Raw genomic sequence first — 27,142 nt, 5'->3', positions numbered from 1 at the left:
CTAACTGCACAAATTCTAAACAATACACATCAAATTTAAGTGTGGTTTCCTAATCATCCATATTATGGCAGTCAATCATCACTTAGGGGTTTTATTTACTCTGGCTCAACAGCTGGTTGGACCGTCTACGCGCTGACCAATCGGATGAAGCGCTGTTATCGCCAGAGGGAAAAAAATCCTTACAGTCGCCATGATACAGCAGCGGAAACGGGCGAGAAGTAGCTAGAAAACAAAAGAGAACACGCAGTCGTCCTCGCTATCTGGTATGCTCTTGCAGGTAAAAATTGAGTCCTTCTTCGTGTTTATGAAGTAGTTTCACTCCCTTTATCATCGACTATTGCAGACGTTCAAAACGCTTCGCTAATTTTCCGACTGTGGACTTGTTTTAATAGGAAGTCGGTCAGCTCCAAATAATTGGGGTCTGTTAGCTTTTAGCTAGCAAGCTAACTCATGCTAAGCTAAATAGCTCGCAAATGCTTGCAAACCCAACATTGTGTAGCTTTGTAAGCTCGTTTGCTCTCTGTTTATCTCCAGTGTTGGTTGTTCTGGCCACTAGAAGCTAGCTAGCTGTTGCTAAGTAATGCGCTGTTTCGAGGCCCAGTGTTAATGCGCAAGTCAGTGCTTTGCTATTATGTAAACAACAATTGCTCAGTTTCTTTTGATATCACTTTGCATCTTTGTTAAGAGCTAATTTAACAGAGCTATAGTCAGCTAGTTGCTAATGGTCCCGAACTTCAGATACCAATTTTTAATACAGAGAGTTAGCAAGTGAGCTAGCGTTAGCTTTTTAGCGTTTGTTATGTATAGTTTTATAGCCTCCTATTTAGGTTAAGCTAGGCTAATGAGCTAGCGTCAGTTAGAGGAGAAATCAGCAACTTTAGCTATCGTTAGCTTTTATTACTCACTGTTGAAATGTGTTTTAACTCTTTGGCTAATTAAGGCTCTACGTTGCTGTACAACCCTGTTTGCCAAATTTAACAAAGAGCTCTTCGGTGATTTAACCGTTGATTATTATGTAACTCGTTAAATCACAGCTTTCATTGTAAGCTGTTTAAGTGTTAATTGCATTGCATTATAAACGGTAGATGCGATGCACTGCTTTGACAATTCCTCGATCAAAAACTTCCTCGTAATGACTGGGTTTAATGTCCTCCCCAAACACGTGTGCATGCGGTAGCTATTTAAGATTTTTCATGCAAACGTAATTAGCTACCTGTTAATGTTAAACAGACGCATTACCTAAACATTAGTTCAGCGTGTTCCAGCTGTAGTGTGAGCTCAGTAACACCAGAAGCATGCCATTGATCTCAAATGGGATATCTTTTACTGTAGTCTTGATTGACATGTTATTTAAAATTTCTGTAGTGTTATAGGAATGCCCAAGGAAAAATATGACCCGCCAGATCCCAGGCGGATGTACACAATTATGTCCAGCGAGGAGGCAGCCAACGGGAAGAAGTCATACTGGGCTGAGCTGGAAATCAGCGGTGAGTTTTTAGTCAGAGATTCTACTTTGTGGATAAGAAGTGTCTTCATTTGCTTGTGTTGAAGCTGGGTGAGCTCTGAATGATGGTTTTCCTATGACATGTAGTTTTATATTTCGATCTTTCATTTTACTCTTTGGGCCCAGGTACTGGATCACAACACTAGATCTTAATGTTAAAACATGAAATTTGGCTCTAGTAATCTGGTACTTCGATGCAGTCAAGAATTTGTTATACTGTTTTTTTGACATGCCAAAAACTTTGTTTTGTCTATGGTTACATCTTTGCTGTTTGGTTGGACTAACATTTGAAAACATGCAAAAGAGATACAGTTTTTTTCAATAAAGTTAGGCATTCATAAGCTTGTGTCCTAATTTTAGTCAGAGCCAAGTTGGCACAGATTAATCTTGAACATTTATCTTTCAAAATAGGCTAAATGGATTTACTCATTCACAAACTGCCTGTAAGGAAATATGTTTACTGACTAATCAATCACTTAAGGTTGAATGTTGTCTTTGATAGAAATTAGGTTATTGTTTTTACTCTTGGTCACTAACATGAATTTTCAGCCTATAAGACGAGCCTTTGAAAAATGTATTTCACATTTGAGGTACAGCTTAGTTGCACAAACATTGTTGTCTTAGTGTGAGCATTTGTCTTTTTGATGTTTACTATTTCTTGAATTAATATAGACTGACATTTAGGATCAGTCAACGTTTTTAGCTCTGCAAAATCAGTAAACTCATGCTGACCCATTCACACCAGTGACTTATTCTACAGCCATGTGATCAAAAGTGTAATACTGGAACTTTATTCTACTCTGTCTGTCCATCTTCCTCTGCTACTGCAGGCCGAGTAAGGAGTCTCAGCACAGCCCTGTGGTCTCTCACCCATCTCACTGCCCTGCACCTCAGTGACAACTCTTTGTCACGTATCCCGCCAGACATTGCCAAACTACACAACCTGGTGTACCTGGATCTCTCATCCAATAAGATCAGGAGCCTGCCGGCAGAGCTCGGCAACATGGTGTCTCTCAGGTGAGGGCTTCAAGGCCAGCATTTCTTTCTTATAGTGAGCAGCATTAAAAGAAGTTTCATTTGTCATTGTTGTTTATTTTACCAATCATTTATAAACAATGATGTCACTTTTTGTGGCACTGGTAATTTTTCATGATGTCCTTCTTCTGGTCTGTCATTTTATCAGTATTTTTTTTTTTTTTTTTTTTTTATAAATTTACAAGTCTATCTATTGTGAATATATCAATTAAATGTCTTAACATTCAGTCAAATGTTGAACGCAAGTACATATAGGTTGTTTTCTGATCATAAAATTCCCCTCTGTCTTTGCAGGGAACTGCTTTTAAATAACAACCAGTTGCGGGTTCTGCCATTTGAATTGGGGAAACTATTTCAGTTACAAACACTGGGGTTAAAAGGTGAGTGGTTTATCAAGGTTTTTGTAGCTGTTTTAGCCTTGATATCCCATTGTTCTTGTAGCAGTAATTTTGCCTTGGCGTCTTTTCCACTAGGAAACCCACTTGCACAAGAAATCATGAGCCTCTACCAAGAACCTGACGGCACGCGGAGACTGCTCAACTACTTGTTAGACAATCTAGCAGGGGCGATTAAACGCAGTGAGTCTCCTCTCTCTGGTATTTTATGACTGGAAATTTTGAACTGCCACTTTATTTCTCTGAGAGATGTATTAATGTGCTATTCAAATGGATAAGAACTTTGTAAGCTTATGTGCCTCTAACTCTTTTAAAATAATTGTGCAAAAACACATTCATCTCCTTATCCATATGAATCTTTTTTTCCTCTTTCTCAGTACCAACGGAGCAGCCCCCGGCTCGGTCATGGATCTCACTTCAGGAACCAGACCGAACGCGGCCCTCAGGTGAGAACAGTCGCAAAGCATAAACACAATGCGGATGCTCATCAGTTTGCTTTTTTATCTGAGTGTCATCTACAGATATCTCTTCCTTCTTTTTCTTTAGGGAAAAGGTATAGGCTTATTAAAAAGTAATTATCCATGTTAGCTTATAGTGTGGTATAGATCCTGGTCTGTTTTTCATATGTAAAGAAATGCTGGGCTAAACCCAAAATCGTGTTTCAAGTCAGTCAAATTTTGAATGTTTAAATCCAGTTTATAAGAAATACTTCATTAGCTTTTTCTTAATCTGAAAAGTTAGCTTCCACCTACCCTGTGTATAATGGTGCAACCAAGACACCCATATATAAAGTGCTATGACATGTGCTGTTGTAACTAAGGCCCTGTCCGCATGGAGACGAAAACGATATGTTGCCGTTTCGTTTAGAAAAAGTTTTCCGTAGGGACAGGATCATTTCAGGAAATATCTGCGTAAGCATGAAACCACTGGAAACAACTGAAAACGCTGTAATGCATATGTCAAGCCTATACGTGGCGCTGTGTTGCTGCCACAGAAATGCGCCAAAAGAGAAGAAGAACATCACAGAAAACTGACGCAAACTTTCTTCTAGTTGCCCTTCTGGTTGTTCTCTGCATTGGATTTGAGAACATATGGTGTGTGCGTTTTGCGGTGGTGGTAAAGGAGCATCAGATTTTTCTGTAAGAAGCATAACAAGCTCTGTAGCTTCTGCAGCATGAACACAACCGTGTAGTCTGCTATTATTGTTTTGGCCGGACCCACGCAGGCACCTTATGGGAGCTACGCTGTGTGTGACGTAATCGTTTCAGGAAAGATGCGGATAGCCGTCCATACGAGGACGAAATGGTAGTTGTTTACGGATTTATGCACTCTGGGACCCACTTTCAAAAAGTATTGTTTACAGTCTCCCAAAACGCCATTTCCGTGTGGATGAAACGCCGATATGACAAAAAACTTTTGCATATACGCCTGAATTCGTCTCCATATTGACAGGGCCTAAGGGTGCAGCTGCTATCATCACACATTGCATGCTCCCTGGTGGAACTGAAAATTTGCCCCTATTCATTGTGTACTGCAAGCTGCCACTTGACAGCTCATAACATGCTGTGATACATAATGGTGCAGACCAGACAGGTGGAGACTGGCTTCCTCTTTTCACTACCTTCTTACCTAATTAGGTCATAATTGTTCAATGGAAGAAAACGGGGCTATACTGATAAGTGCATAAAGGTTTGACATTCTGGTTTGATTAAAAATCAAAGACAAAAAATGAACAGAGGAGGGGTACAGGGCAACTTGTGGATTATGTGTCATATGAACCTCAAAACAGTCACCGCAGACTGAGAGCTCAACTACCATATTATAGCTTAGCAGAGGGACAAACTCTTGGTGGTAAAAACAGCTGGTACTAAAAGAGCTGCTCAGATGCAAATAAACTGCAGGTTAAAGAACACCAGACACAGTGTCATGCAGGAAGACAGTGTAACCTTTGTTTTACCCTGTGAGAGGCCCCAAAACAGACTGTGGCTTATATGTTGGTCAAACCTATAATCTGGATTTTACTTTACTTTGCAAACATTTTTTCAAAAAATTGAAATAAATAGAAATATTGGACACAGTTTTCTGGTGTTTTTCAATGATTAAGCAAGTCTGATTCATTTTCGTGTGCTGTATCTTACAGAACCTGTGCCATAGCCCATATAAAGTGCTTACACTACACAGCACTTGTACTTGAGTGCTTTTTTTGTGCTGCCTGTCAACTACACAGCCAGACTTTGAGTTGGTTGTACAGTTTCCACACAGCTGTGCAGAGCTGTCCTGTTCTTTAAAAGTGTAGACTGTGAAAAGGAGCAACATATAGGAGTTGAATCTATGAAATGTTGAGCAACAGTCAGTTTTGCCAGAATTAACTTATGTAAAATAAAAAATGCACAACACACCAGTAGAAATTTAGACTTGGAGACACTTGTTGCTTTTACTTACAATGAAACCCAATAGGCACTAGGAATTTGCTACGTTTAACCTCAGCAAAGTGTCGTGCCTAGTTTTAATGCAGAGTTAAAGTCAGGTCTGATTTTATATTTGCATTTTTTTTGTCACACATTTTTTTGTCATACAATGGCGCCATGTCAGACTATGCAACAAAAAAATCTTGCCTGGTCTTGGCCAACAGACAGACCACTCAACAAACGTGATCCTAATGCTCATCGTATACTGTCATCACTGCCGTCTATGTGACTGTACGAGTTCACAGGTCGTCAGGGAGGCGTGTCAAAATGTGTCAGTCAAAGCAGAAGTGCTCTGTATATGTGTGAAAATGGTCTTTTACTCAGAACAGAAGAAAACAAACAATTATGGATTGAATTGGTGGGAACTTGTATAATTTCGATCTGGTAAATTTTATCTTTATATAAAGATGGGAAGGAAATGCTGTCCTTTTGACCAGCGTCAGGGTGTGAAACTAGTCAAAGATGCAAGAAAAATTTTGACATGTGAGTCTTGTCACATGGCATCTTGGGTGCATTGAGATCATGTCAAATGGCAAGAATTTTCTTCATTCCTGACACTAATGTTTGGGACCAATGTTTTAGGATGAGGTGCAATGGTGTAGTCGGGCCGGAATCAGGCTGAATTTGTTTAGTCTTAGATGGCCTTGGCAAGTGGACTAATCTCTTGCAGGCCTTGTCCACACAGAGACGAAAACAATATATTTCCGTTTTGATTTGAAAAAGTTTTCCTTTAACAAGGGGTCATTTCAGGATATGACCACATAAGCATGAAACCACTGACAACTATAAATGATGTGGAAAAGTGCATTTTGAGGTTTTTATTTTAAAGAAAATAACTGTTATCATTATGAAGTTTGTTCAAAAACATTTGAATTATGCTCTTATGGCTGATGACTTGAAAAATACTCTCGACTGTCATTTGCATTAATATTTCGGAAAATAAGAGAAAAATGTCATTTGCTTGATAATGTGGAAAGCGGTGTAGTTGTTCTCTGCAGTGGATTAAAGAAGATCTGGAGTATGCTGTCCTCCGTGGTGGTAAAGAAGCATCAGATTTTGCTGTAAAAGTCATAATGAGCTCTGTAGCTTCTGCGGCATGAACACAACCCTGTAACCCGCCATTGTTGTTTTGGCTCTATCAGTGCATGCAGCTTAAGTGGGCTATGCCATGTGTGACGTAATGGTTTAATGAAAGATGCGGTTGGCTCTCTGTGTGGACGGGGATGATAATACTAGTTTCATGCTTAGCTACAAACTAGGTAGGTAAAGTGGGGAGGCATAAATCAGACATTGCTTGTGGTTAGGGCTGTTACTGCTGTTTGTGTGGAGCTTTGACTTATAAAGATTCTTGTTGGAAATTAAAAACGGGCTTTGGATGTCTTGCCTAATTATAAAATGGAGGTATCTCACAGTGGAAGAGGATTGTACTACAGAATAAGATGTAACTTTCATCAGATTTTCAGGCTAGCCATTCAACAACAGTGATGAAGTCCTCTCTCAACCCTAACACTTCGAATGGACCAAGAATTGTTAATTTTTCTTGATATTTTCCTGGTTAAAGTTGGACAATTTCATTGAAATTGAAAGTGGGTGAAAAGCTATATGAACAATAGGCAGCAGTTTGTGCAAATAGGGGATTGCGAATCAACATGCATAGACATAGCTGTTGGGGTCCCCCAAGAATCCGAGTCAGGTCAGAAGTTGTGTATTTTTTATATTTTTGAGATTTGTATGGGGTCCAACAATTGAAATGAGTTTTATTTACAGATGACACCAATATTCTTTGTTCAGGGGAAAGTATCAAGCAGGTTTTGGGAGAGGTCTTGACAGAAATGAGTAAACTGAAACAGTGGTTTGATATAAATTATCATTAAATTTAAACAAAGCTAAATGTATCTTGTTTGGAAACCGTAACCCAGATGTACCAGTAAAGATGTTAATTAACAATGTTGATATTGAAAGATTGTATTTCTCGGTGTGATTTTGAAATCAGAAAATCAGCTGGACAACTCAAATCATTTGTGATTGGTCCAAGATGGCCAAGGGCATCTCACTACTGGGAAAAACTAAACACATATTGAACCATAAATCACTACATATCAGTTATTCTTGCCTGATTTTACCATATCTATCCTACTGTGCAGAAGTTAAGGGCAGCACTTGCAAAAGCAACTCAGAACCATTATGCATACTTCAAAAAAGAGCAATTTGGATGGACCACAAGGTGGGGGTATAGGGAACACTCAAATGCCCTGTTTCTACATTCCCATGCATTAAAATGTACAGATCTGGTCAATATGAAACTGCAATAATCAAGAAGTTACTCACTTCAAGGCAACATTCAAAGAATGTTTTGTGATAGGGAAGGGGGCTGTAAGAGGAAAATGTAATTTTTAAAAAAGTGTGTACGTACGACTAGAACAGTTTGTGTATTTCATGTGGAATGGTTTGGTTGTAGATCTTTTAAAAAAACTGTTCAAAAAATATATTTTTGGCAGGTACACGGTAGATGAAAGGTTCTGTGATTAATATTTCTATTTTTTGATAGCACTGAGTGAATGATTGTGAAATAACATGTTACTGTAGCTTATTTATGGAACAAGTTAGTGAATAGAGTTATTTGTATGTTGGCTGTGAAGACATCTGAAGATTTGCTTAATTAATTTGAGTAGAAAAGAAAAAAAGGGGAAGAGATGTGTAAGTTTAACTTCTACCTACACCTTTTGATTTTGTTTGGTTATCTTTTATGATGTTTTTTTATATTTATTTTTTGTTCAAAATAAAGTTATTAATTCTTCCATTCATTTCAAAGATACGTCCCTCTGTTTCTCTCTTCAGCACTGTTTTCTGTGATGTGCTACAATGTGCTGTGTGATAAATACGCCACACGACAGCTATATGGCTACTGCCCCTCCTGGGCTCTAAACTGGGAGTACAGGAAGAAATCCATCATGCAGGAGATCCTGGGCTGCAATGCAGACATCATCAGTTTGCAGGTGAGAGATGGATGCTAAAGCATGTGTTGGATGTTTTTGTAAAATGTCACATTTATTTCAAATCCAAATATAATCTATGAAAACTGATAAAATGTGGTTGAGCGTTGGTAGCAGGATGTTTTTGGCCACATATGACACAATCAAAGCAACACTGTAAAATGTTTTACAGTTCAATAACCCTTCAATAAATGCTCACTTTGTGAAGTACTGTGCTTGTTGAGAACTGTTAACACTGACCAGTGATGTTTTGATTTTATTTCACTTAAATAGGTCAGGACTTTTTCCATGCTACGAAAGAGAGAGAAAGCATTGAGCTGTTTTTTTTAATTTATTTAAGGTGTTTGGTGGAAGGATGCTGCACTCTGGTCATCATCTAGTCCCTGATTTAGCATGTGTTCAAATTGCATTTATATTTGTTTTTATATTTGTTTCTGTCTCTCTTTGCAATTGAATTGTGTGGCTAAATACATGTAAAATACCTTATGAGATGTGTCAATGATGTCATATGGAGCAAGAATAATATATCATTCTTAGAAATCTGGAAAGAATCTTTTGCAGACAAATGCATCTTTGTGTTCACCAAGAAAGGCTCATTCCCAGAATTTTCTCTTTCTCTTATGTGACAGCCTTTTCTGATTTTGAACACGTATTTTGTGTTGATTACAGGAAGTTGAGACGGAACAGTACTACAGCTTCTTCCTACCTGAGCTGAAAGAGCAGGGATACGACGGGTTTTTCAGTCCAAAGTCACGAGCCAGGACTATGTCAGAGTCGGACCGTAAACACGTAGACGGTTGTGCAATTTTCTACAAAACAGAAAAGTATGTATCCACAATTTAGTATTTATTGTCTTATGGCATGAACACCTTGTTGTAAATCCTTTTTTTTTAAATTTTCTGAATCACTGGCTTGTAGCATTATCTGATTAACTCAAAGTCAGATTTTTAAGGTGTTTTTAAACACCTTATTTTGTGTGAAAGTTGGATGTACCCTGTGGACCAGCATGACCTATATGAAATCTTGAAACATACACATTCACTGCTGCAAGTGCAGCTCCCTCATCATGTATGCACCTGAAATTTCAAAGACATCCCTATTCAGGGCGCATTGCAAGCAGCTGCTTCACTGCTGGAAATGTGCTAGAGTAAATATTGACATAGATCAGGCTGGCGGCGCTACTAACCATTCATAATCCTGCATTTAAAGAAAACGATGATGTATGGTTGGGCAGATAGACCTGGGGGGTGCTGGTTAACGTTAAAAGACTTCTTTATAAAAGATGAGAAGTGACCAGCAGTGCGACTCTTGGTCTGAGAGTCTAAATCACAACTAAAAACGTAGGCTGAGTGCTCAACTACCATTGTAGTACTTAGCTGGAGTGCACATTGCATATGACAAAAATGGAAAGTATAATACCAATTTCATTATAGGTACTTGTTGGTGGTAGTGCTTGTCAGCTGTGGCTCACACAGTGCTGGCTTTCGTGTGTGTGTTGCGTGTTAGCTGCGGCTCCTTGTCGTCACAGTCCTGTCTTTCTTCATAAGTTTTACTTCAGTGAAGCTCCCTGTAAGTGACTTATTTTGTTGTATTACTGTATTACTTAGCCAGAAAACAGAATAAAAGCATTCTGACAAACAAGGTGAGTTTCTCTAAAGAAATCCCAAATTAGGCTTTTTCTTTAAGAAGCATAACATTTGTCAGATTCTGTGCTTACGCAGACATTTCCTGAAACGATCTCTGATGTATTGCTCGTCTCCGTGTGGACAAGGCTTTAAGCTTGCCAAACTAGGAATGGGTGGCAACATGGTAGTACTGTATTCCAGAATTTCCCCTCTGGGAATTAATAAAGTGTTATCTGATTAGAAAGTAGCCACTGTTTTGCTTTAATAACTGTTATGAAATCGATGCTGAGTAATGAGCACACATTTATAATAAATGCCTTGAGAATGTGTCACAGTTTCTAGCAACAGCACCACTGTCTGTGTGCTACGGCAAAGTGCCCTGATCTCTGATCTCCTAACCTCAAGGATATTTAAAAAAAAAAAATGGATACCACCAAATCATACACCACACCTCTTTAGCTGGTTTCTTCCCTACTGGAGGACAGATATCTGGGGCTATATCACAAAAATGACGAGTTGAGGCATAGCTGCTCAGATTTTGGGAGAATTGGAGAAGTCTGCACAATTAAAAGGATGATGTTGTTGTGGATCTTTAGTTTATCTATTACTCTTTGTTCTCTATAAAAAGTCTGAAAGTGTTAAACTATGAATTGCATAGGAAAACACAGTCTTAATTTGAATCGGTCTTATTAATGACTAAAAACAATGTATAATCAAAAAAGACCAAGCAATTTATTTGAAAAGAAAATAAATATTTTGGGTTTGACATTGATGCTTGTTTCCATTATTGTAGTGTTTGGAAGTGGTTAATTCAGCATACTCTGTATCTGAAGCTTTTAATTTAAGAAAACCGTTTTGAGCATGTATCAAAAAGCATCTTCAAAAGAGGCTTAAGCTTTAACCAAAGAGCAGCAGGGAATAAAGACTTCTATTTTGTCTAGGCAGGGGAATCATCCTTAAGTGGACACTTTTGTCTTAATCCAGCCACTTGGAAAAATTCAAAATACAAAAATATATTACTGAACAATAATCTGTTCTTATCTCTGTATGTCTTTTACTGTAAAGAAATGTCATTTCTGGTATTTTGATGAACAAAGATGCCCAATTTTAGGGAAAAGTAAAAAAAAAAAAAACTATATACCTGTTTGTTTTTATTGTTAATGTCTTCTTATTTTAAATCATGAGGTCTTACCTGATTTGGTTTGTGTATTTGCAACACATCTCAAACAAAAGAAATCATAATTTCATTTATTTATTCCCTCCCATTTGTAGCCTTTGGTGTGAAGCTCTGTTTGTGTCCCTCTGTTTTCTGTCCAGGTTCAGCGCAGTGCAGAAGCACACAGTGGAGTTCAACCAGCTGGCCATGGCTAACTCCGAGGGCTCAGAGGCAATGCTGAACAGGGTGATGACCAAGGACAACATTGGGGTAGCCGTTCTGCTTGAGGTTCGCAAAGAGATGATGGAGGTCTCCTGTAAGTAGACAATCTTCTCCATTCCAAAACATTCTTCTTAGTAGGATACATGGCATCTCTACATCTGCTGTTACCTTTCAGATCTTCTTGCCCTTCTGGTATTTAATCGACTGGAACTCAGTGGCCCTCTTTTATCAGTGCGGTGTAGAAACAAGTGCAGATTCAGGTGTAGAAATCATCTTATGTCAGGCTCCACGTGTGATTTATTAAAAATGCCATTCGTAGTCGTGGCCTACAAATGGCCAGGCATTGATGAATGCAGCTGCTGAAAACAGTTGTCATGTAATTAACACGCCCTTACATAGGTCATTATACCGAATTGGTTCAAATTGCAGTCCCATATGAGAAAACACCTTTCAAAAAACAACTGGATATTCTCACCCTTGATGCTTACTAATGTCATGTTAGGGTCTATTCAATACAAAACAAACTTTAATGTCTGAATTTCAATGAATGAAAATATTATTTAAATGTTTTTATTATTTTTATAAATGTGTTTATATATCTTTTTGATTTATTGTAAAGGGAAGTTGAACTATTCAAATTGATTTTGTGGTTTTGTTGTAAAATTAAGAAATATACATCAAAACAACTGTCCCATGTTTTCAATTCATCACCAAAACAAGAGGAGGCATAGGTGGCTACAAACACTAAAATTGTACCAACAATAAAGACAGACTTCCTCTTTCTAAAGGCCACATAATTAGCACGGAAGTAAAATCTGACAAATCAAAGGGTTTTTCTTAAGACCGGCACTACTGAACACATCATTTCTGCAACTAGATAAATGCTTTTGCTTTTATTGATAGATGCACCATTTTTATTTATGAACATCTTTTCTAATCTGTTATTGCTAGCCATTTTTAGCCTAGCATTGCTGAGTTTTGTTAAGAATCAGCTAAAATTATCACAACCGAAACAGTCACTATGGTAACATATGGTTAAGTTATGGCTGTTACCTTATTTTTTCAGTAATGACAAAATAATTGATGTCATTTTTTTTGCTAAAGAATTGAATAAACATATAGATTATTCTTATTTCTGTTGTATCATGTTTTTTTTACCATGGAGAGATAAAACATAAAAATGCCAAGAAAAAAAGTGGGGCAGATTGATTGAGGTAGTACAGGGAACTGAGAAATGACCCGGTGGAATGCCAAGAATATTTAAAAAAGGAAAGAGAAAGATATCATAAATGAAGAGAAGCAGGACAGCCGAAACCTATCAGTGAATTATCAGATAGAGAGAAAAGAGGGGTCAGGGAACAATGGAGGAAAAGACAACACAGAAGATTTGTGACACAGAAAGTGCCAAGTGACTATTTTTCAAATTAACAGTCTATTTGAAGACTTCCTGTCAGGATTTAGAACCCACCATAGCACTCAAACTGCATTATTTAAAGTGACCTAATAATCTACTATTAGCCTCTCTCTCTCTTTGTTTAATTAGATTTTAGTGCTGCTTTTGATACGATTGACCATTAGGGGTGGGAATCACAGGGTACCTCACGATACCATACATGGTACTGATAGTATCACGATACAGCGATAGTTGATTTAGTGCAAGAAAATTGCATAACAATACATCAGAAAATATACAGATTTGTTAAATGGATCTACCAGGTAAAATCCAAGGAAGAAACTTGAGCACATGAATCACTTGATGCCGTTTAATCGGGTGCAGAAGGCTATCGACGCGCTCTGCGTCTTCATCAGAGTCAAACAGTAATGGTGCGATTTGGAAAAATTTAATGCCCTCCTCATTACAGAGTTTCAACCCTGATTAGTTGTTAAGAGTGGGATGAGAGTGGACCAATACTGTGACAGCACTCATGTTTAGCCCTCTATTCAATCAGAAATGCAAGAACATTTACAACAAGTACATACAATATATACAATATACATAGACCGACATTTAATGAAGTTAAGTTGTACTCGGCAACAAAAGCACACATTACAAAAAACACAAGAGGCTGAGTTCTTATTTAAGTCCAAATGGTTCAACTGTGTTAAAGGTGTGTATCCAAAATGCCTCCCTCCTGAGGAGCTTGTTGACCATGTCACCACCCTTCAGGGAGGGAGATAGTTTCTCAATGCCCCAGAGGCAGAGAGTTGCAGCGGAGCCGGGATTTGCCTGTTTGTAGTGTTGTGCTATTGCACAGTCCATGTTGTTGTTACGGATGACTGCTTTGTGTTCTTCTGTGCTTGCTTTGAGAGGATGTTTCGTCTGACCAAAATAAGCCATACTGCAGGGACATTTGAGCATGTTTATGATGTGTGTGGTACTGCAATTATGAAAGAGTTTATGCGGAATCTTTTGCCAGTCGTGGGTACGCAGTGACCACACCTGTAGAAACCGGAGGTAGGAGCAGGCAGCCAGGTGGTTTTGTGAGGGGGTGGTGTCATTGTGTTGGCCAGTCTGTCTCTGAAGGAGCAGGCTCTTCTGAAGGAGATGAGGGGGGGCTTGTTCACAAATGTGTTTTAGGGCCAGGTCACTCTGTAAAATATGCCAATGTTTGATAATGGAATGTTTTATCTGACCAGCTGTGGGGGAAAATTCGGTGGAGAAGCAGGGGGTGTGAGGCGGGGTCACACATACGTGTGTGTTTGTCTCTCTCCCTCTTTCTCTCTCTCTCTCTATATATCTGTATCTATCTATATCTATCTATATATATCTAGATATCTATATCTAGATATATATAGGTAGATATAGATATAAACATATACCTTTTTTTTTTTTATCCACCTCTATTGGCCATCATATCTTGTTATAGAAACTTGAGCAATTACTTGGATTTACAAGAGTCGCATAAAGCCAGTTTAAATCCTATTTCTTAGATTGATATCAGTTGGTACATGTAAATAGTAAGTCCTTTACTCACACCAAAGTTATCTATGGTGTCCCTCACGGTTCTGTGCTCGGACTGATTCTTTTTGCTCTTTATATGCTTCCTCTAGGGGACATGATGAGGAACCATGCCATAGATTTCCATTATTATGCTGATGATAACTAACTGTGTGTATCCATGAAGCCTAATGATATAACTCAGTTATTTAAACTATAAGCATGCCTGAAAGACATTAGGACCTGGATGACCAGAAATGTCCTGCACACCCCTAGCAATTAAACATGGGGCACAGCAGTATCACACTGATTATTTAAATACCCAGACATGTCAACTGATTGTGATCCAATGTTAAAACATTTTCTGTGTTCCTTGATGTCCAGCTGTTAAACATACAGCCCAGGTTCATTCATTAAATTTACTGGGAGTCACGGTGGACTAAAGTATTTACTTTCAGAAGCTAAAAATGTATTTTCAGTCCACTCTCTTGAGTGTCCAGTTTTTTCAAATTATTACAGTTAGTAGTTTTTCTCCTTCATTCTTAGCCGTAGGGACATTACCATGCACAAGTAAAATTTTATTATAAAAAAACAGCCTCTCTGATCTTATAAGTCGATGAAAGAAATAACCAAAAATAACAAATAATGATGGAATCAGCTGACCAGTGTAGTGTAATGTTAAATACATTTTTAGATATCATTTCTGGTCCAACTATCTAACTCTAAATGTGTGAATGTCAATGTGTATGTCTGAGGAAGCACTGCAGTATGATTTTATATTTCTTTGACACAGATTTGTTTTGTTGCACAGCAAGTCCATGCAAGTGCTGGAATTAATCAAGCTCTAATTTAAAATGCAATTTTAGCTCCCTGTGATCATGAAAACAAGATTTAACGATCGCTGTGTCACATAGTGTGATGCTGAGAGAGATGAACAAGATAGGAAACAGGCAGCAGCTGATTAAGAATAAATGCATAAGGATTCAGTCCTAATGAACCTGGTTTTAGGAAGTTAGCCCTGAAACAAAGCAGAATAACTTGCAGAATTTGTTACACGGTTGTGGCCCCCCCCTCAAAAAGCAAAAGAACAACCATATTTTTAAGCATTGGAAATTCATGCAGATGCGGGTGTGCCAAAATCATTCAGTAATAAAGTTTGATAATTGTGATCCCAATGTCAACCAAAGTGATTGTGATTATGGTATTTGATATTATTAAGCAGCTGTAGTCCACACTGATTTGAAAATGTGCATACGTGGGCTGAGACCCAGTGTAGGATTTGAGCAAATCCTCCATCCATCCAGGTTGATAAATGCCAATTTGTGCATGGAAATGACTGTACACCCTGTTGTTTGTCAAACCAACATCTGATAAATGAGGTCCACTGTGAAGCCTGAGTTACTCTACAAAGGATGGTAGTTTGTCACTGATGGTTTATAGTAACTGTTGTTGTAGAAGTGTAAATTTTTTCTATTAAACTACTCTTTTAAACTACTTTTTTTTTTTTTAATTTCTCTTGGTAACTTTTTCCTCCTTCCAGCTGGAAAATCTCTCCATGGCATGGAGAAGCAGCTGCTCCTGGTAGCCAATGCCCACATGCACTGGGACCCAGAGTACTCTGACGTCAAACTGGTGCAGACCATGATGTTCTTGTCGGAGGTGAAGAACATTGTGGACAAGGCCACACGCAGCCTCAAGTTGTCCTCTGTCTCTGGTGAGACCAATGCCATTCCACTGGTGCTGTGCGCTGACCTCAACTCCTTGCCTGACTCTGGTAAGTTAGCAGAGCAGACAGTGCCGTGGTTTCTCTGGCTACAGAGTTTGTCTAAAGATTAAGCATTCACTGTAGTTGCTCCATACTATTATAGAGACAGGAAATATGACACGAGCAGAAGGATGTACTCACCCTAAAGGGATATGTGGTAGCTCTGACTTCTTAAAGCGTTGTTGGAGATGGAATATGAAACACTGTGAAAAATAATATAGCTTAAAACACAGGTTTATAAAGCAAGTAGAGCCAGATTCCCCAAGGGGTTGTTGTTCTCAGCTCTGTGTTCACACTGATGGGACAGCATGTTAGTGTGCCACTCAGCGCTTCAAACATGTTAAACCATAGTCCACCAAGGAGGAGAGATGGTCCAGCCCACTCAGGGACAGTGTTTCTAGGGAGATCATAAGGGAGTTAGTTTGCAAGAGGAAAACTTAAGGAAGGATCAGGAGAAACAACCAACTTTCCAAACTGAAATACATTTTTTTCTTTGGCCAGGAAAAAAATGAACCGATAACAACTAAATCAACTTTGAGATGCATATTGTCTTTCAAAATTGATGAGTCTTGTGAGCAGATGTTTATCAGCACATCTCTGCTGCTCTCAGTCTCACACACTTGCTATTGAAAAAAACGAGCATCGGGGGAGAGTGGGGCTGATGGGTGAAGAGGTTTGCAGGAAGAAAGCATTTTATCTGCTCAGACAATGGCACAGTAAGCTCTTAGAATTAAAGAAACCCCACCAACAGCAATTGTAGAAAAAAAACTATTTTTGTTTATAATGCACAATCTCAGAAAAATTCCTGGCATGGAGAAATTAAGGTAATGGAATCCTCAGGGTCACAGATTGTGAAATGCACTCCATACTTGATATAGTTACCCATAGTATTTCCTTTATTGTAAGGTGTCCAAAGTGCAAAGCAAAAGGTAAAAAATTTACAAGTTAACAAAATGGGTAAAACAGAAACTGAAGGCAATATGTAAGGACATATTTGTCCTTACATATTGCCCACCAACTTCACATTTAAGGTCTTTGATGTTATCCATATACAAGTAAGACCCTTTCAGAATGTTTTATTCCATGTACATAACATAGTGCAGCAACACCACAGAATTACTTTATTTTATCTGTTTATAATTACATGGTCGTGGTCTGTTGAGCCATGTTTCCATCAGGTGGTCCAGGCTGAGTACTGTTTGGTGTTGTTCAGTATGCCAAATCCCACATTAGTTTGCATTTCCACAGACACCAGTACCCTTATTTGGTGGATACTGGTGTCTTTGGCTGTCACTCAAAGAATGAGTGACAGAAATCAGTAGGTAGTAAGCAGTAATCAGCTTCATTTCAGCTGAAAGCTGCTGTGATCTTTATACAGACTAGCTAATGTTACAAGAAGTATATGAATTACGGAAATACGGGGAATCAACTGATCTAAAGCTTGATTTTCACAAAAAGTCATCATTAATTCACTTTCACATTCATAACTGATGAACAGGTTCTGCTTTGTGTACTTGAAATCAGGTCACCATAAATGTCAGGAAACTGAATTTGTAGCCACATATCAATCTCCGTGGCCCAGGAAATAGTATAGAATGTCCCTAATTTAAACAGATATTAGTCTGTTTTTTCTTCTATTCTAACCCACTCCTCATGAAGCAGAAAACCATGTTTTGCCACTCAGTCTGGCTGAGAAGTTGTGTCACACTGAAAGTGACGTCAGTGCAAACCTCTATTGTGTAAGTAGGTAAGCTTGGCCCCCCTACAGAAGGGTGCCAAAAAGTGTGTATGGGTCATTTTTTGGGGACACTTTCCAACTTTTAATATTGGAAAAAAAACAAACAAAAAAAGAAAGAAAGAAAAGCACACTGTGCCAAAGGAGCGCTCAGTGGGAACTGCCTATTGCCTTTCTTGTAGTTTTTGTGGCAGTTGAATGAAATGAAATCAAGAAAGTTTGAGCCTTCTGGTATCAGCTCTGTGAACAGTTTTGTAACCTAGCAAAAAATAAATGTTGGTAAGAAAAGCTCAGAAACAGAGGTTGTGGATACTGCCAGAACAAAAACACCAAGCTGTTGACAGGCCCTTACCTGAGCCCTTTATATGACAAAAATATTAAAGTCAATGAGTGCTAAGGCTAATTGTGTGGAGTAATAATAAAAGAAACATATTAGGGTTTTATTGTTTGTGTGTGTGCATATCCTGGAGTATAGAAATATCTTGCTGTATAAATTGCCATTTAGCAGTATCTATGGTAACAAAGGAACAGATTGGGCATGGTCTGCTAAGATCTCAAAGGGCCACTTGACTTTTCTTGGTTCTGATTAGCATGCTTCTCGTGCAGGCGTCGTGGAGTACCTCAGTTCTGGTGGAGTGGACTGCACCCACAAGGACTTCAAGGAGCTCCGTTACAGTGACTGTCTGACCAAATTCAACTGCAATGGCAAGAACAGTACGTCCAATGGCAGGATCACCCACGGCTTCAAGCTGAAGAGCGCCTATGAGAACGGCCTGATGCCTTACACCAACTACACCTTTGACTTCAAGGTGATTGTATGCTCAGTTTAAGTTAACCCTGCTTGTTAGCCAGTTTAAATAAATAACTGTGCATGGACCTCTAGTAGACAAACATTAGAAGTAGGAGATGTGGAATGACCATGTATGTTAGCTTCATTTCAAGTCATTCTTACCTTAAACTTTGCTGTGGGGTTAAATCCCCTTTTTCTTGTCTCCTCAGGGTGTCATCGACTACATTTTCTACTCCAAGCCTCACCTGAACGTGCTGGGTATCTTGGGCCCCCTGGACCCCCACTGGCTTGTAGAGAACAATGTCAGCGGCTGCCCACATCCCCACATCCCCTCCGACCACTTCTCCCTCTTCGCCCAGCTGGAGCTGCTCCTCCCCAACGTGCCCCCCCAGGTCAATGGGCTCCATCTGCCTGCACGCAGGTAGTGAGTCCCTGCCGCACCACCAGGGGAGCTGCCACCACAGCCTCTCCCTTTTTTTTCAGCCCTCCTCCTCCTCCCTCCCACTACCAGCTCTTCCCTCCACCTCACCGGAGGAGGAAGACATAAAAAAAACACAACCTGTAAAATATTCGTACAGTGAGGTCTGGCCGACAGGGATTTCGTAAAATGTTATAGATATTCTATATTTTTCTTTTTTCTTTCTCTGTTTATTCTTTTTTGTTATTTTTTTAACTGCTAAATTCAGTCCCATTTGTGTATCATAACTTGTGTTTTGGACTCCCTTTTTCCTCCTCAAATCCACCCACCCACTTTGCTTCTGTCTTTCAAACTAGAGGGGATGGTAGCTCATTCAGATTTGTCACACGGGGCACTGTTTGGTTTTTAAGAGCAACAGGAAACCTAAAAGTGGCTAAGGGGACGATACTGATCAGAAAAGCTGATGGTCTGCCTGTCTGTCTGTCCTGTATAAATCTGAAACCAGCAAAGACAGCAGACTTGTCAGTCTCAGACCTCCATCATTGGCTTGTGCTTGTTTTACTCTCTGTCTCTCTAGGAGACTAACATATGTCGTCACTGGGTTAAAGCAGCTTTAGCTGGTAGTTAAACATCCCTGGAGGTGGATGTAGCGCAGCACGTACGAGGTGAAATATCCTGCTGTCATTCTGTGGTGCTGAGGCCTTTTATGTGGTCACGGCCTCCCCGTGGTGCTACAAGATAGTGTTCACCTCCGACCCTGGCCCCTGCTGCATCAGCTACCAAACCCACAGATGCCTCAGAAACCAGACGTCCAAGAACTACGCCTGCCTCATGTCACATAGGCGGTGTTACGTGTAAATTTGTGAAATGTGAGAAACTGAGAGCAGCTACCATCCTGTTTGCTGACTGTTTTCACCCCAGCTTGTATAGTTGATAGGCTAGTTGTGCTTAGGAGCTCACCGTTTTTTTGGTCGAGGGGCAGGGGAATTTAGGCTGATGGGCAAAGCGTCAAGGGGCTTTTACAAAATCTTTTCTTTGTTTTTGATTGCTTTTTAAGGCAGAGAGAGCGAGTAATGGCTGATACACAGGAGTAAAAACCAGCATTCCTCTCACTGTCTGGAGTTGCCATCGAACTCCACACATGCAAGCTTACACACACACTTTTTACACACACAACACAGGTAAATTGCAGGCAGATCTGTAGCACTGTCTCAAAGGCCAGTAGTGACTTTCCCCAGCCATAAAACCCGTACATGAAAAGCAGTGGTTTTTCACAAGTGTTTGTACAGAATAGAAATCTAGACTCAGTCTTTACATGATTGTATATGAACCACAAAAGACCTGTTTTCTGGCGTTTTTTGTACTAAGAGTAAATTATGATCAGATTTGAGAAGAAAAGATTGTATTGTAAACTATGGCTAAATTTTTATCCAGTTAATGTTAAGATGAATTGATATAACCAGCTTGTACAAAAGACGTAAGAAGAGGTTGTTCAAGGCGTTCGCACTCACTACTTTGCACTCCCTAGAGGTTAACTGTAATTAATGTATCAGTATTGTTTTGTTCTCTTCTCCTCCTCCCTCTCTGCTCTTGGTTTTGATTTGCTGGCACATTGCTGCAATTGTAAATAGACACTTGAGTAATCTTCTGCCTGTTGCTTCCCATTAACAAAGCCATTGATCCACACTGCTGCCATCAGTCCAGACAAAATAGGACCCTCTAGTGACTCCACATCTGTTCATGTATAGGTCTCACACTCACTTCCATTCAGTGATGTGTGACCAACACAAAAATCCCACCTGTACAACAAAACATTGTGCCTCACTGTAGCAGTTGTCGTCTTGCACTATTTTACATTTTGACGAACGCCTGAACAACCTTTTCTCCTTTTATTTTTAAATACTGTTGAGACATTTGTGAAGATTTTATGTCCTTTTATTGTTTTTTGTTAATATTAATTTCCTTTTTTATGAGCTGTGACAATGTTATGATGTGTATATCCTTCCTATTCATCAAGCTCTCTAGTAATCAGGTATGCTTTCTCCACCCATCCTCTCTTTTGTTTCCTCCCCTTAAACAACACGAGTAGGATGTCTTGTCTGTATCAAATCCACTCTCCCTAAATTGTTGTACTCCCTCTTTGTACCTTAGCACAGCTCCATGCCCAGATCCCTCAAAATACACAGCCCATAGCTCCTTCCCTGGCCATGAAATCTCCTTCAGCCTGTCCGTCACCCTCTACCCACCCATCCTATATTAGTCCAGCTGTGTCCTCTTAACCTCTTTGTCTCAACCACTCTGTATAGTTCTCTACCCCTTTATCACTGCAGCTATAGTGCCATCTGTGGACCCCCTACCTCTTTAAGGAAAAAGGTGGTAGGCCCACTTAGCTCTGTTTATGGATGAAAGAGGGAGGAGGGGCAGTGAGCTCAAAGCCAGACAAACACTTCCCAAACAAGCGAAATCTCACGGTGGTGAGATGATTATTTCCACAGCCATGCTTTTCCACACTTACAACGGATGACGAGCACTTAGTAGATTCAGACGCAGCCCCTCTTACTCCCTGTTCCATCTTGTTAGCAAGTCAAGATCTCACATCTTTATGTATATGTTAAAAATGACATTTTTAAAAGCAAGAGGGAAGCAAGTAAATAGGAAGTGTAAGTTTAGATCCCAGATCAGCGTCTCTTGTCCCATTTTTTCTCCCCCTCATGTTTTTTAACCTTTTTTTCTTTGTTTTCCAATGGAAACCAATGTGTCCAGTTTGATTTTTTCCTGAATGGCATTAGTATTGTAGTAGATATAAAGGCTAGCTTTTTTGTAAAGTGTGAATAAAAGATGTATCTCATGTTTCCTTTCTAAAAAGATATTGAATTGTGTTGTTGATGTGTAAATCATGAATTCTATGACGGTGTTATGTTTGCTACATTGTTTTTATTTCTTTCCCGTAAACTCCCGTCACAAACCAAATCCTCTGTAGAAATCATGAGACATTGTCTTGATGGGTTGAATGTTCCTGATGATGCCTCGTAGAATGAAGGATTGAGCCCTTAACTGGAGGAAAAAACACCTGCATCATTGGTATCAGTAAAAACTTTCAGCACAGGGATATTCATTTGTTTTTTTCGTTCTTTCTGACTTCTCAGCTTTATGTTGGATGTTGCAAGGCACTAGCTGGAGAGTGCTGGTGCCTGTAGGTTAGGGCAGCAGAGCTGTCTTACTTGTGACTGCAGTTCAGTGCTAGAGAAAACTCTTCTGACGTGTTTGTAAGACTAAAGCTAACGATCTGCTGCTGTTCGTTAGACTGGTCCTGTGATGATTTTTGAGTACTGCTAGTCCATCTCACTCTTGTTCTTGTGCATCACAGTGAAAGTTAAATCTGTTACACTAGCTAGCTACTATTGATAGTCGCTGATTTGACTCTTTACTCTCTTCAGTTGTCCCCCCTCCCTTCATCTCCCTCTCTCTTGTTAAACCACAGACTTTGGCTTTTGACTGAATCTGGCAAATCACACAGTCGAGTTACATCACCTTGTGAGACTCAACAAGTGATCAAACTGTCTGCTTTGTATTTTTCCACAGTTGCATTGTGTTTCATAGTTGGCTTGTTAGGCGTAGAGCGATTTCCCATGCTGCATCTCTGTAACGGTGCGCACCAAAGCTGCTTGTAGTTATGTTGTCTGTCATAGAGGGACTTCTCAACAACCAGTCTTTTTTTTTTCTTTATGTTTTTTTTCTAATCTGAATCATAGTCTTCATAAAATGTTAGGGCTGTTAAGGAAAGCAAGGTACTTTTGTCCTTTTCCTTGAATCTCATGAACATGTTGCATCAATATTCATACTCTGAACGGTTTCATTTTGAATGCACCCTTTTTCCAAAAAACTTGGCAATAATACCCAGAAACATCCAGACACATTCAGAATGGGTTTTTTAAATATTTTATCTGGAAAATGTAGCTATTTCATCTTTAATCTGTGGTCGTTTTTTTTTTTTTGGTTTGTTTTTTTTTTGTTTTTTGTTTTTTTTGTTTTTCATTTTAAATTTTGCTTTTGAGCACCATCTTCAACCTTCTGGACCCGTTTACCCTTTATACACCCCCAGTCCCCCTCTCTCTTTATTATTCATCTTGTATATTTGCTCACCCCCTCTCTCCCTGCCAATTTAGTGGTAGTTGTTCAATGATCAGGATTGTCTATCTGTAGTCAGCTGAGTACATATATTGATCTGTGTCACTGTGTTTATGCACTGGACCAACTATTGTTTACCATTCATGAAATACCAGCAAAAAAAAGATAAATAATGACAAAACACTTGCACAATGTTGTAGAATGTCCATTAACCCAGACGAGAAATCAAGGCAGCTGTTTTCAAATCAACACATACTGTTTTAAAAGAAACTGAATGGTAAACAATGCTTTCTGTTGTACCCCTTAGCCGTCCTCTTGATTCTCTTTGGACTAGTTTTTGTTCTTTGATTTTTTTTTTTCTTTATTTCTGTTTGACTACAGGTTCTGCTTGTTTCCTTTACACCTACCTATGTATTTTCCTACTTCTGGTTGAAAATAAATTCTATATTATCTGTTTCAAGCTGTGTCACCTTTCATTCTTTGCAATGGATATTGAAAATAAATTCTATATCTGTTCTCCTTGTATTGCCTCCTTTTGCTTCCTTGTAAAAGTCTTTCCACTTTTAACTTCCAGTTTAACATAATGGGGTTTTTTCCTCTCTCTCTCTTATTCAATCCAGTGAACTTTTTCAGTTTTCTAAGAGCTTTCCTAACTCGAACAGAATGAAGATTGAAGAGTCAAACGGCTGATGAGGCTGGACTATGGCGCCCAGGACAATACAAACTTCCATTTCTCTAAATACAGCAGCCTTTTGATTATGGAGTGAATAGTGGCGTGTTACAACCTAGATTCTGGGTGACCCAAGAAGCTATCTTGGCTCAAACCTTCGTCATCAGGTACACATTCCCCCCTGAAGTGTCCTTTTGTAAGACACTAAAGTGTTATCAGTGCCTGGGGCACTGTTTTATAAGAGGGCCTGACCTTTGATTTTCCTCCAGGTTGACAATGAAAAGAGAATCTCCCACTGGGATCAATAAAGTCTAAAATTAACATTTAATACCAAACAGCCCGAGTATGAAAGGCCTTGTCATCTTATTTTTGGACACACGGTGGAGCCAGAGTATCACCTCTAAACAGGCTTTGATTGTGGATCCTCCATGCCATGTATTATAAGAGTTGCGATGCCGAGTCTGAACAAGCCTCTGAAGGCTCATAACATCAGCTGGAGTGAATTTAAGGGGAGAGCACCAACAGTGTAAGGCGGGAAATTTATCAGCAGACTTCAGCACAAACACAGCAGGAGCACTGTAATTATACTCTGAGGCAATTCTCAGACTGCAATCAAATGGATGACTTCTAATATTATGTAACATGTTTGGGCTGGGTACAATAATGTAATTTTATTGTTTATATACAAATTAAGATTGATTATTTTGACTTGGATGTTTGCAGCCTTTATACTTAAGATGACTGGGGCTGACTGAGACGGGCTTTATTCTAAATAGTAGCGGGCAATTGGTAGACTTGGAAACAAGTGACAGAGGGGAAAGACATGCAGCCAAGGGCCTTAGGTCAGTAATAGACTTGCTAAGAGGGCTACATACAGAATAACATAAGGATGGCAGGGTCATCCTGATATGCTTCACTTTCATTGTACAAAAGTTAGTCAAAAAAACAGTCAACAAATGAGTGTAGATGATATGCTAGTAACTGAACAGACCTAAGGAAAAAAACAACAGCCTTCCATCAATGGCTAACAAGAAAAACAGGCAATCCTTTTGGAGGATTTCAAATTTCAGGGGTCATGGTTGGCCCTGACTGATACTGGATCCACCCCTGTTCAGGATGAAAAACAGCACCACGCAGCCTCACTTTTGGGGTGTTGGTGCTTGACACCACACAACATGCTTTTTAAGTCAGACCTTGAGATAGAGCAAATAGTGGAAAAAGTAATCACTCAAGAATCAAGACATCCTTGCTATTTTGGTTGCCAGTATGCTCACCATGTATGTTGTTGTCTCAATTAGTCATGAGAAAGGAATTTCAAACAATTCTTCCCGTCAAAATGTTTGTTTGCCAAGTAGGCAAAGCAGCCCTACCTGATGCTGAAATACAGTTAAGCACAAGCTTCATGGTTATTTGTGGGCAAATTTAAAATGGACCATGAGCCACAGTTGGCCCCCATGCCATAGTTTGGACACCCCTGCATGAGCTATTCAGTGTTCTATATTTTTCTTTCTAACAGTAGGTTTAATTTTATAAACTTTTATGTTATTGTTGACCGGCAAGATCAGGGGTTCACATACTTCTACAACCACAAACTACACACTTTCTACAAATTCCTTGCATCAGATGATAACAAATATAAAAAAAATATATGTACAATTACTCAAAATGTTTTTCATTTTGTTTAAATTAACAATGAATGAATGATACTGTTATTCATTCATTTATTTCATTTATATTATGTTTCATAAAATCAAAAAGTCGATTATTGTTAAGTAATTGACTTATCACTGACATAGTAGACCTTTGTTTCCGTAGCCCCCCTTGACCCTGTAGGGGGTCGGGTCCACCCACTTTGAAAAACACATTTTAAAAAGTTTTAAAACTTAAAAACTTTAAAAAGCAAACTTTTGTGCTTTCAACTTATAGTGTTACACCACCCAACAATAAATGGCAATGAATGTCTACGCTCAGTTTTGGGTTTTTCCTGTGCAGATGAGAGAAGATGGAAAATCAATCAGAGCCATTGCACAAACATTGGCCATAACAAGTACAACCATTTGGAAATGTTCTGAAGAAGCAAGAAACCACTGGTGTACTCACTCAGTAACAGATGTCGAACGGGTGGACCAAGGAAAACAGCAGCAGTTGACGACAGAAACGTTGTGAGAGCTGAAAAGGAAGACCCTAAAACAACTGTTAGTGACATCAGCAACAACCTCCAGAGGACAGGAGTGAACATACCATCATCTACTGTTCACAGAGGACTTCATGAACAAAAGTACAGAGGCTACACCAGAAGATGCAAACCACTCATTAGCAAGAAGGACAGGAAGGCCAGGCTGGAATTTGCCAAAAGCACAGAGACAAGCCTCAAAAGTTCTGGGACCAAGTTTTATGAACCGATGAGACAAAGATGAACCTTTACTAAAGTGATGGAAAGGCTAAAGTTTGGAGAAAGAAAGGATCTGTTCATGATCCCAAACATACAAGCCCATCTGTGAAACACAGTGGGGGTAATCTCATAGCCTGGGCTTATTAATCTGCATTGATGATGTGACACATGATGACAGCAGTAAAATGAACTCAGAACTCTACAGAAACATTTTGTCTGCCAATTTCAAGAGATATCAAACCAAACTGATTAGGAGATCCTTCATCATGCAGCAAGATAATGACCCAAAACACACTGGCAAAACAACAAAGGAGTTCATCAGGGGCAAGTCAGTCTCCAGATTGAAACCTTATACAGCGTGCATTTTACCTGCTAAAGAGGAGACTAAAGGGAGTAACCCACCAAAACAAACAAGTGAAAGACACTGCAGTGAAAGCCTGTTAGAGCATCATAAAAAAAGAATGCAAAAGTTTGGCGAAGTCAGTCAGTTATAGACTTGATGCAGCTACTGCAAGCAATAACTCAGTGTTATTCTTGAGAAGTGTTTTTTTTTTTCATGATATATCCCCTTATAAAGTACAAAAGTTTCACTTCTAAGGACAGCGTGCATTAAAGCCTGCAGATGTACATTTTTTCAACATTTATCTGCAAAGTTTGCCTTGTGTGACTAGCACAACACTCCAAAACACTGCATCGCTATGCAGGCATACAATTGGCCTTGAATCAGTTTAGCATTTATTGAAATTGTTTTCTTGTGTTTGTTAGCCACTAATTAAAATGTTTTGCAAATTAAACTGTCGGATTGCAGAACAACTTGCTGCAGCAGTGTCCATGAAATTAGCTTGGTTGTTAACAGATTTGCAGGGATGTGAGCCTTAGTCTCTCCTGCAGAAAGAGAGGTGGCACAT

At 39.2% G+C, this 27,142-nt stretch overlaps 1 protein-coding gene across 2 annotated transcripts; it reads left to right on the top strand.

Annotated features, from left to right (window-relative positions):
* Positions 1–178: 178 nt before the first annotated feature.
* cnot6a (CCR4-NOT transcription complex, subunit 6a) lies at positions 179–21,958 on the top strand. 2 transcript variants are annotated; one of them, XM_041796956.1, is made up of 12 exons: positions 179–277; positions 1,366–1,487; positions 2,335–2,521; positions 2,834–2,919; positions 3,013–3,117; positions 3,312–3,380; positions 8,241–8,398; positions 9,065–9,219; positions 11,338–11,492; positions 15,877–16,110; positions 18,443–18,645; positions 18,836–21,958. In XM_041796956.1, the coding sequence occupies exons 2-12, from the start codon at positions 1,376–1,378 to the stop codon at positions 19,049–19,051; spliced, it is 1,680 nt and encodes a 559-aa protein (XP_041652890.1). In that variant the 5' UTR covers positions 179–277; positions 1,366–1,375; the 3' UTR covers positions 19,052–21,958. The 2 variants fall into 2 exon arrangements, with proteins under 2 accessions (XP_041652890.1, XP_041652891.1); XM_041796957.1 differs by having other exon boundaries at positions 202–263.
* The last annotated feature ends 5,184 nt before the right edge of the window (positions 21,959–27,142 follow it).

Source organism: Cheilinus undulatus, linkage group 10, assembly GCF_018320785.1.
Source record: "Cheilinus undulatus linkage group 10, ASM1832078v1, whole genome shotgun sequence".
Taxonomy (NCBI): domain Eukaryota; kingdom Metazoa; phylum Chordata; class Actinopteri; order Labriformes; family Labridae; genus Cheilinus; species Cheilinus undulatus.
Note: the sequence above shows the minus strand (reverse complement) of the source record. Positions and strands in the feature narration are given on the sequence as shown.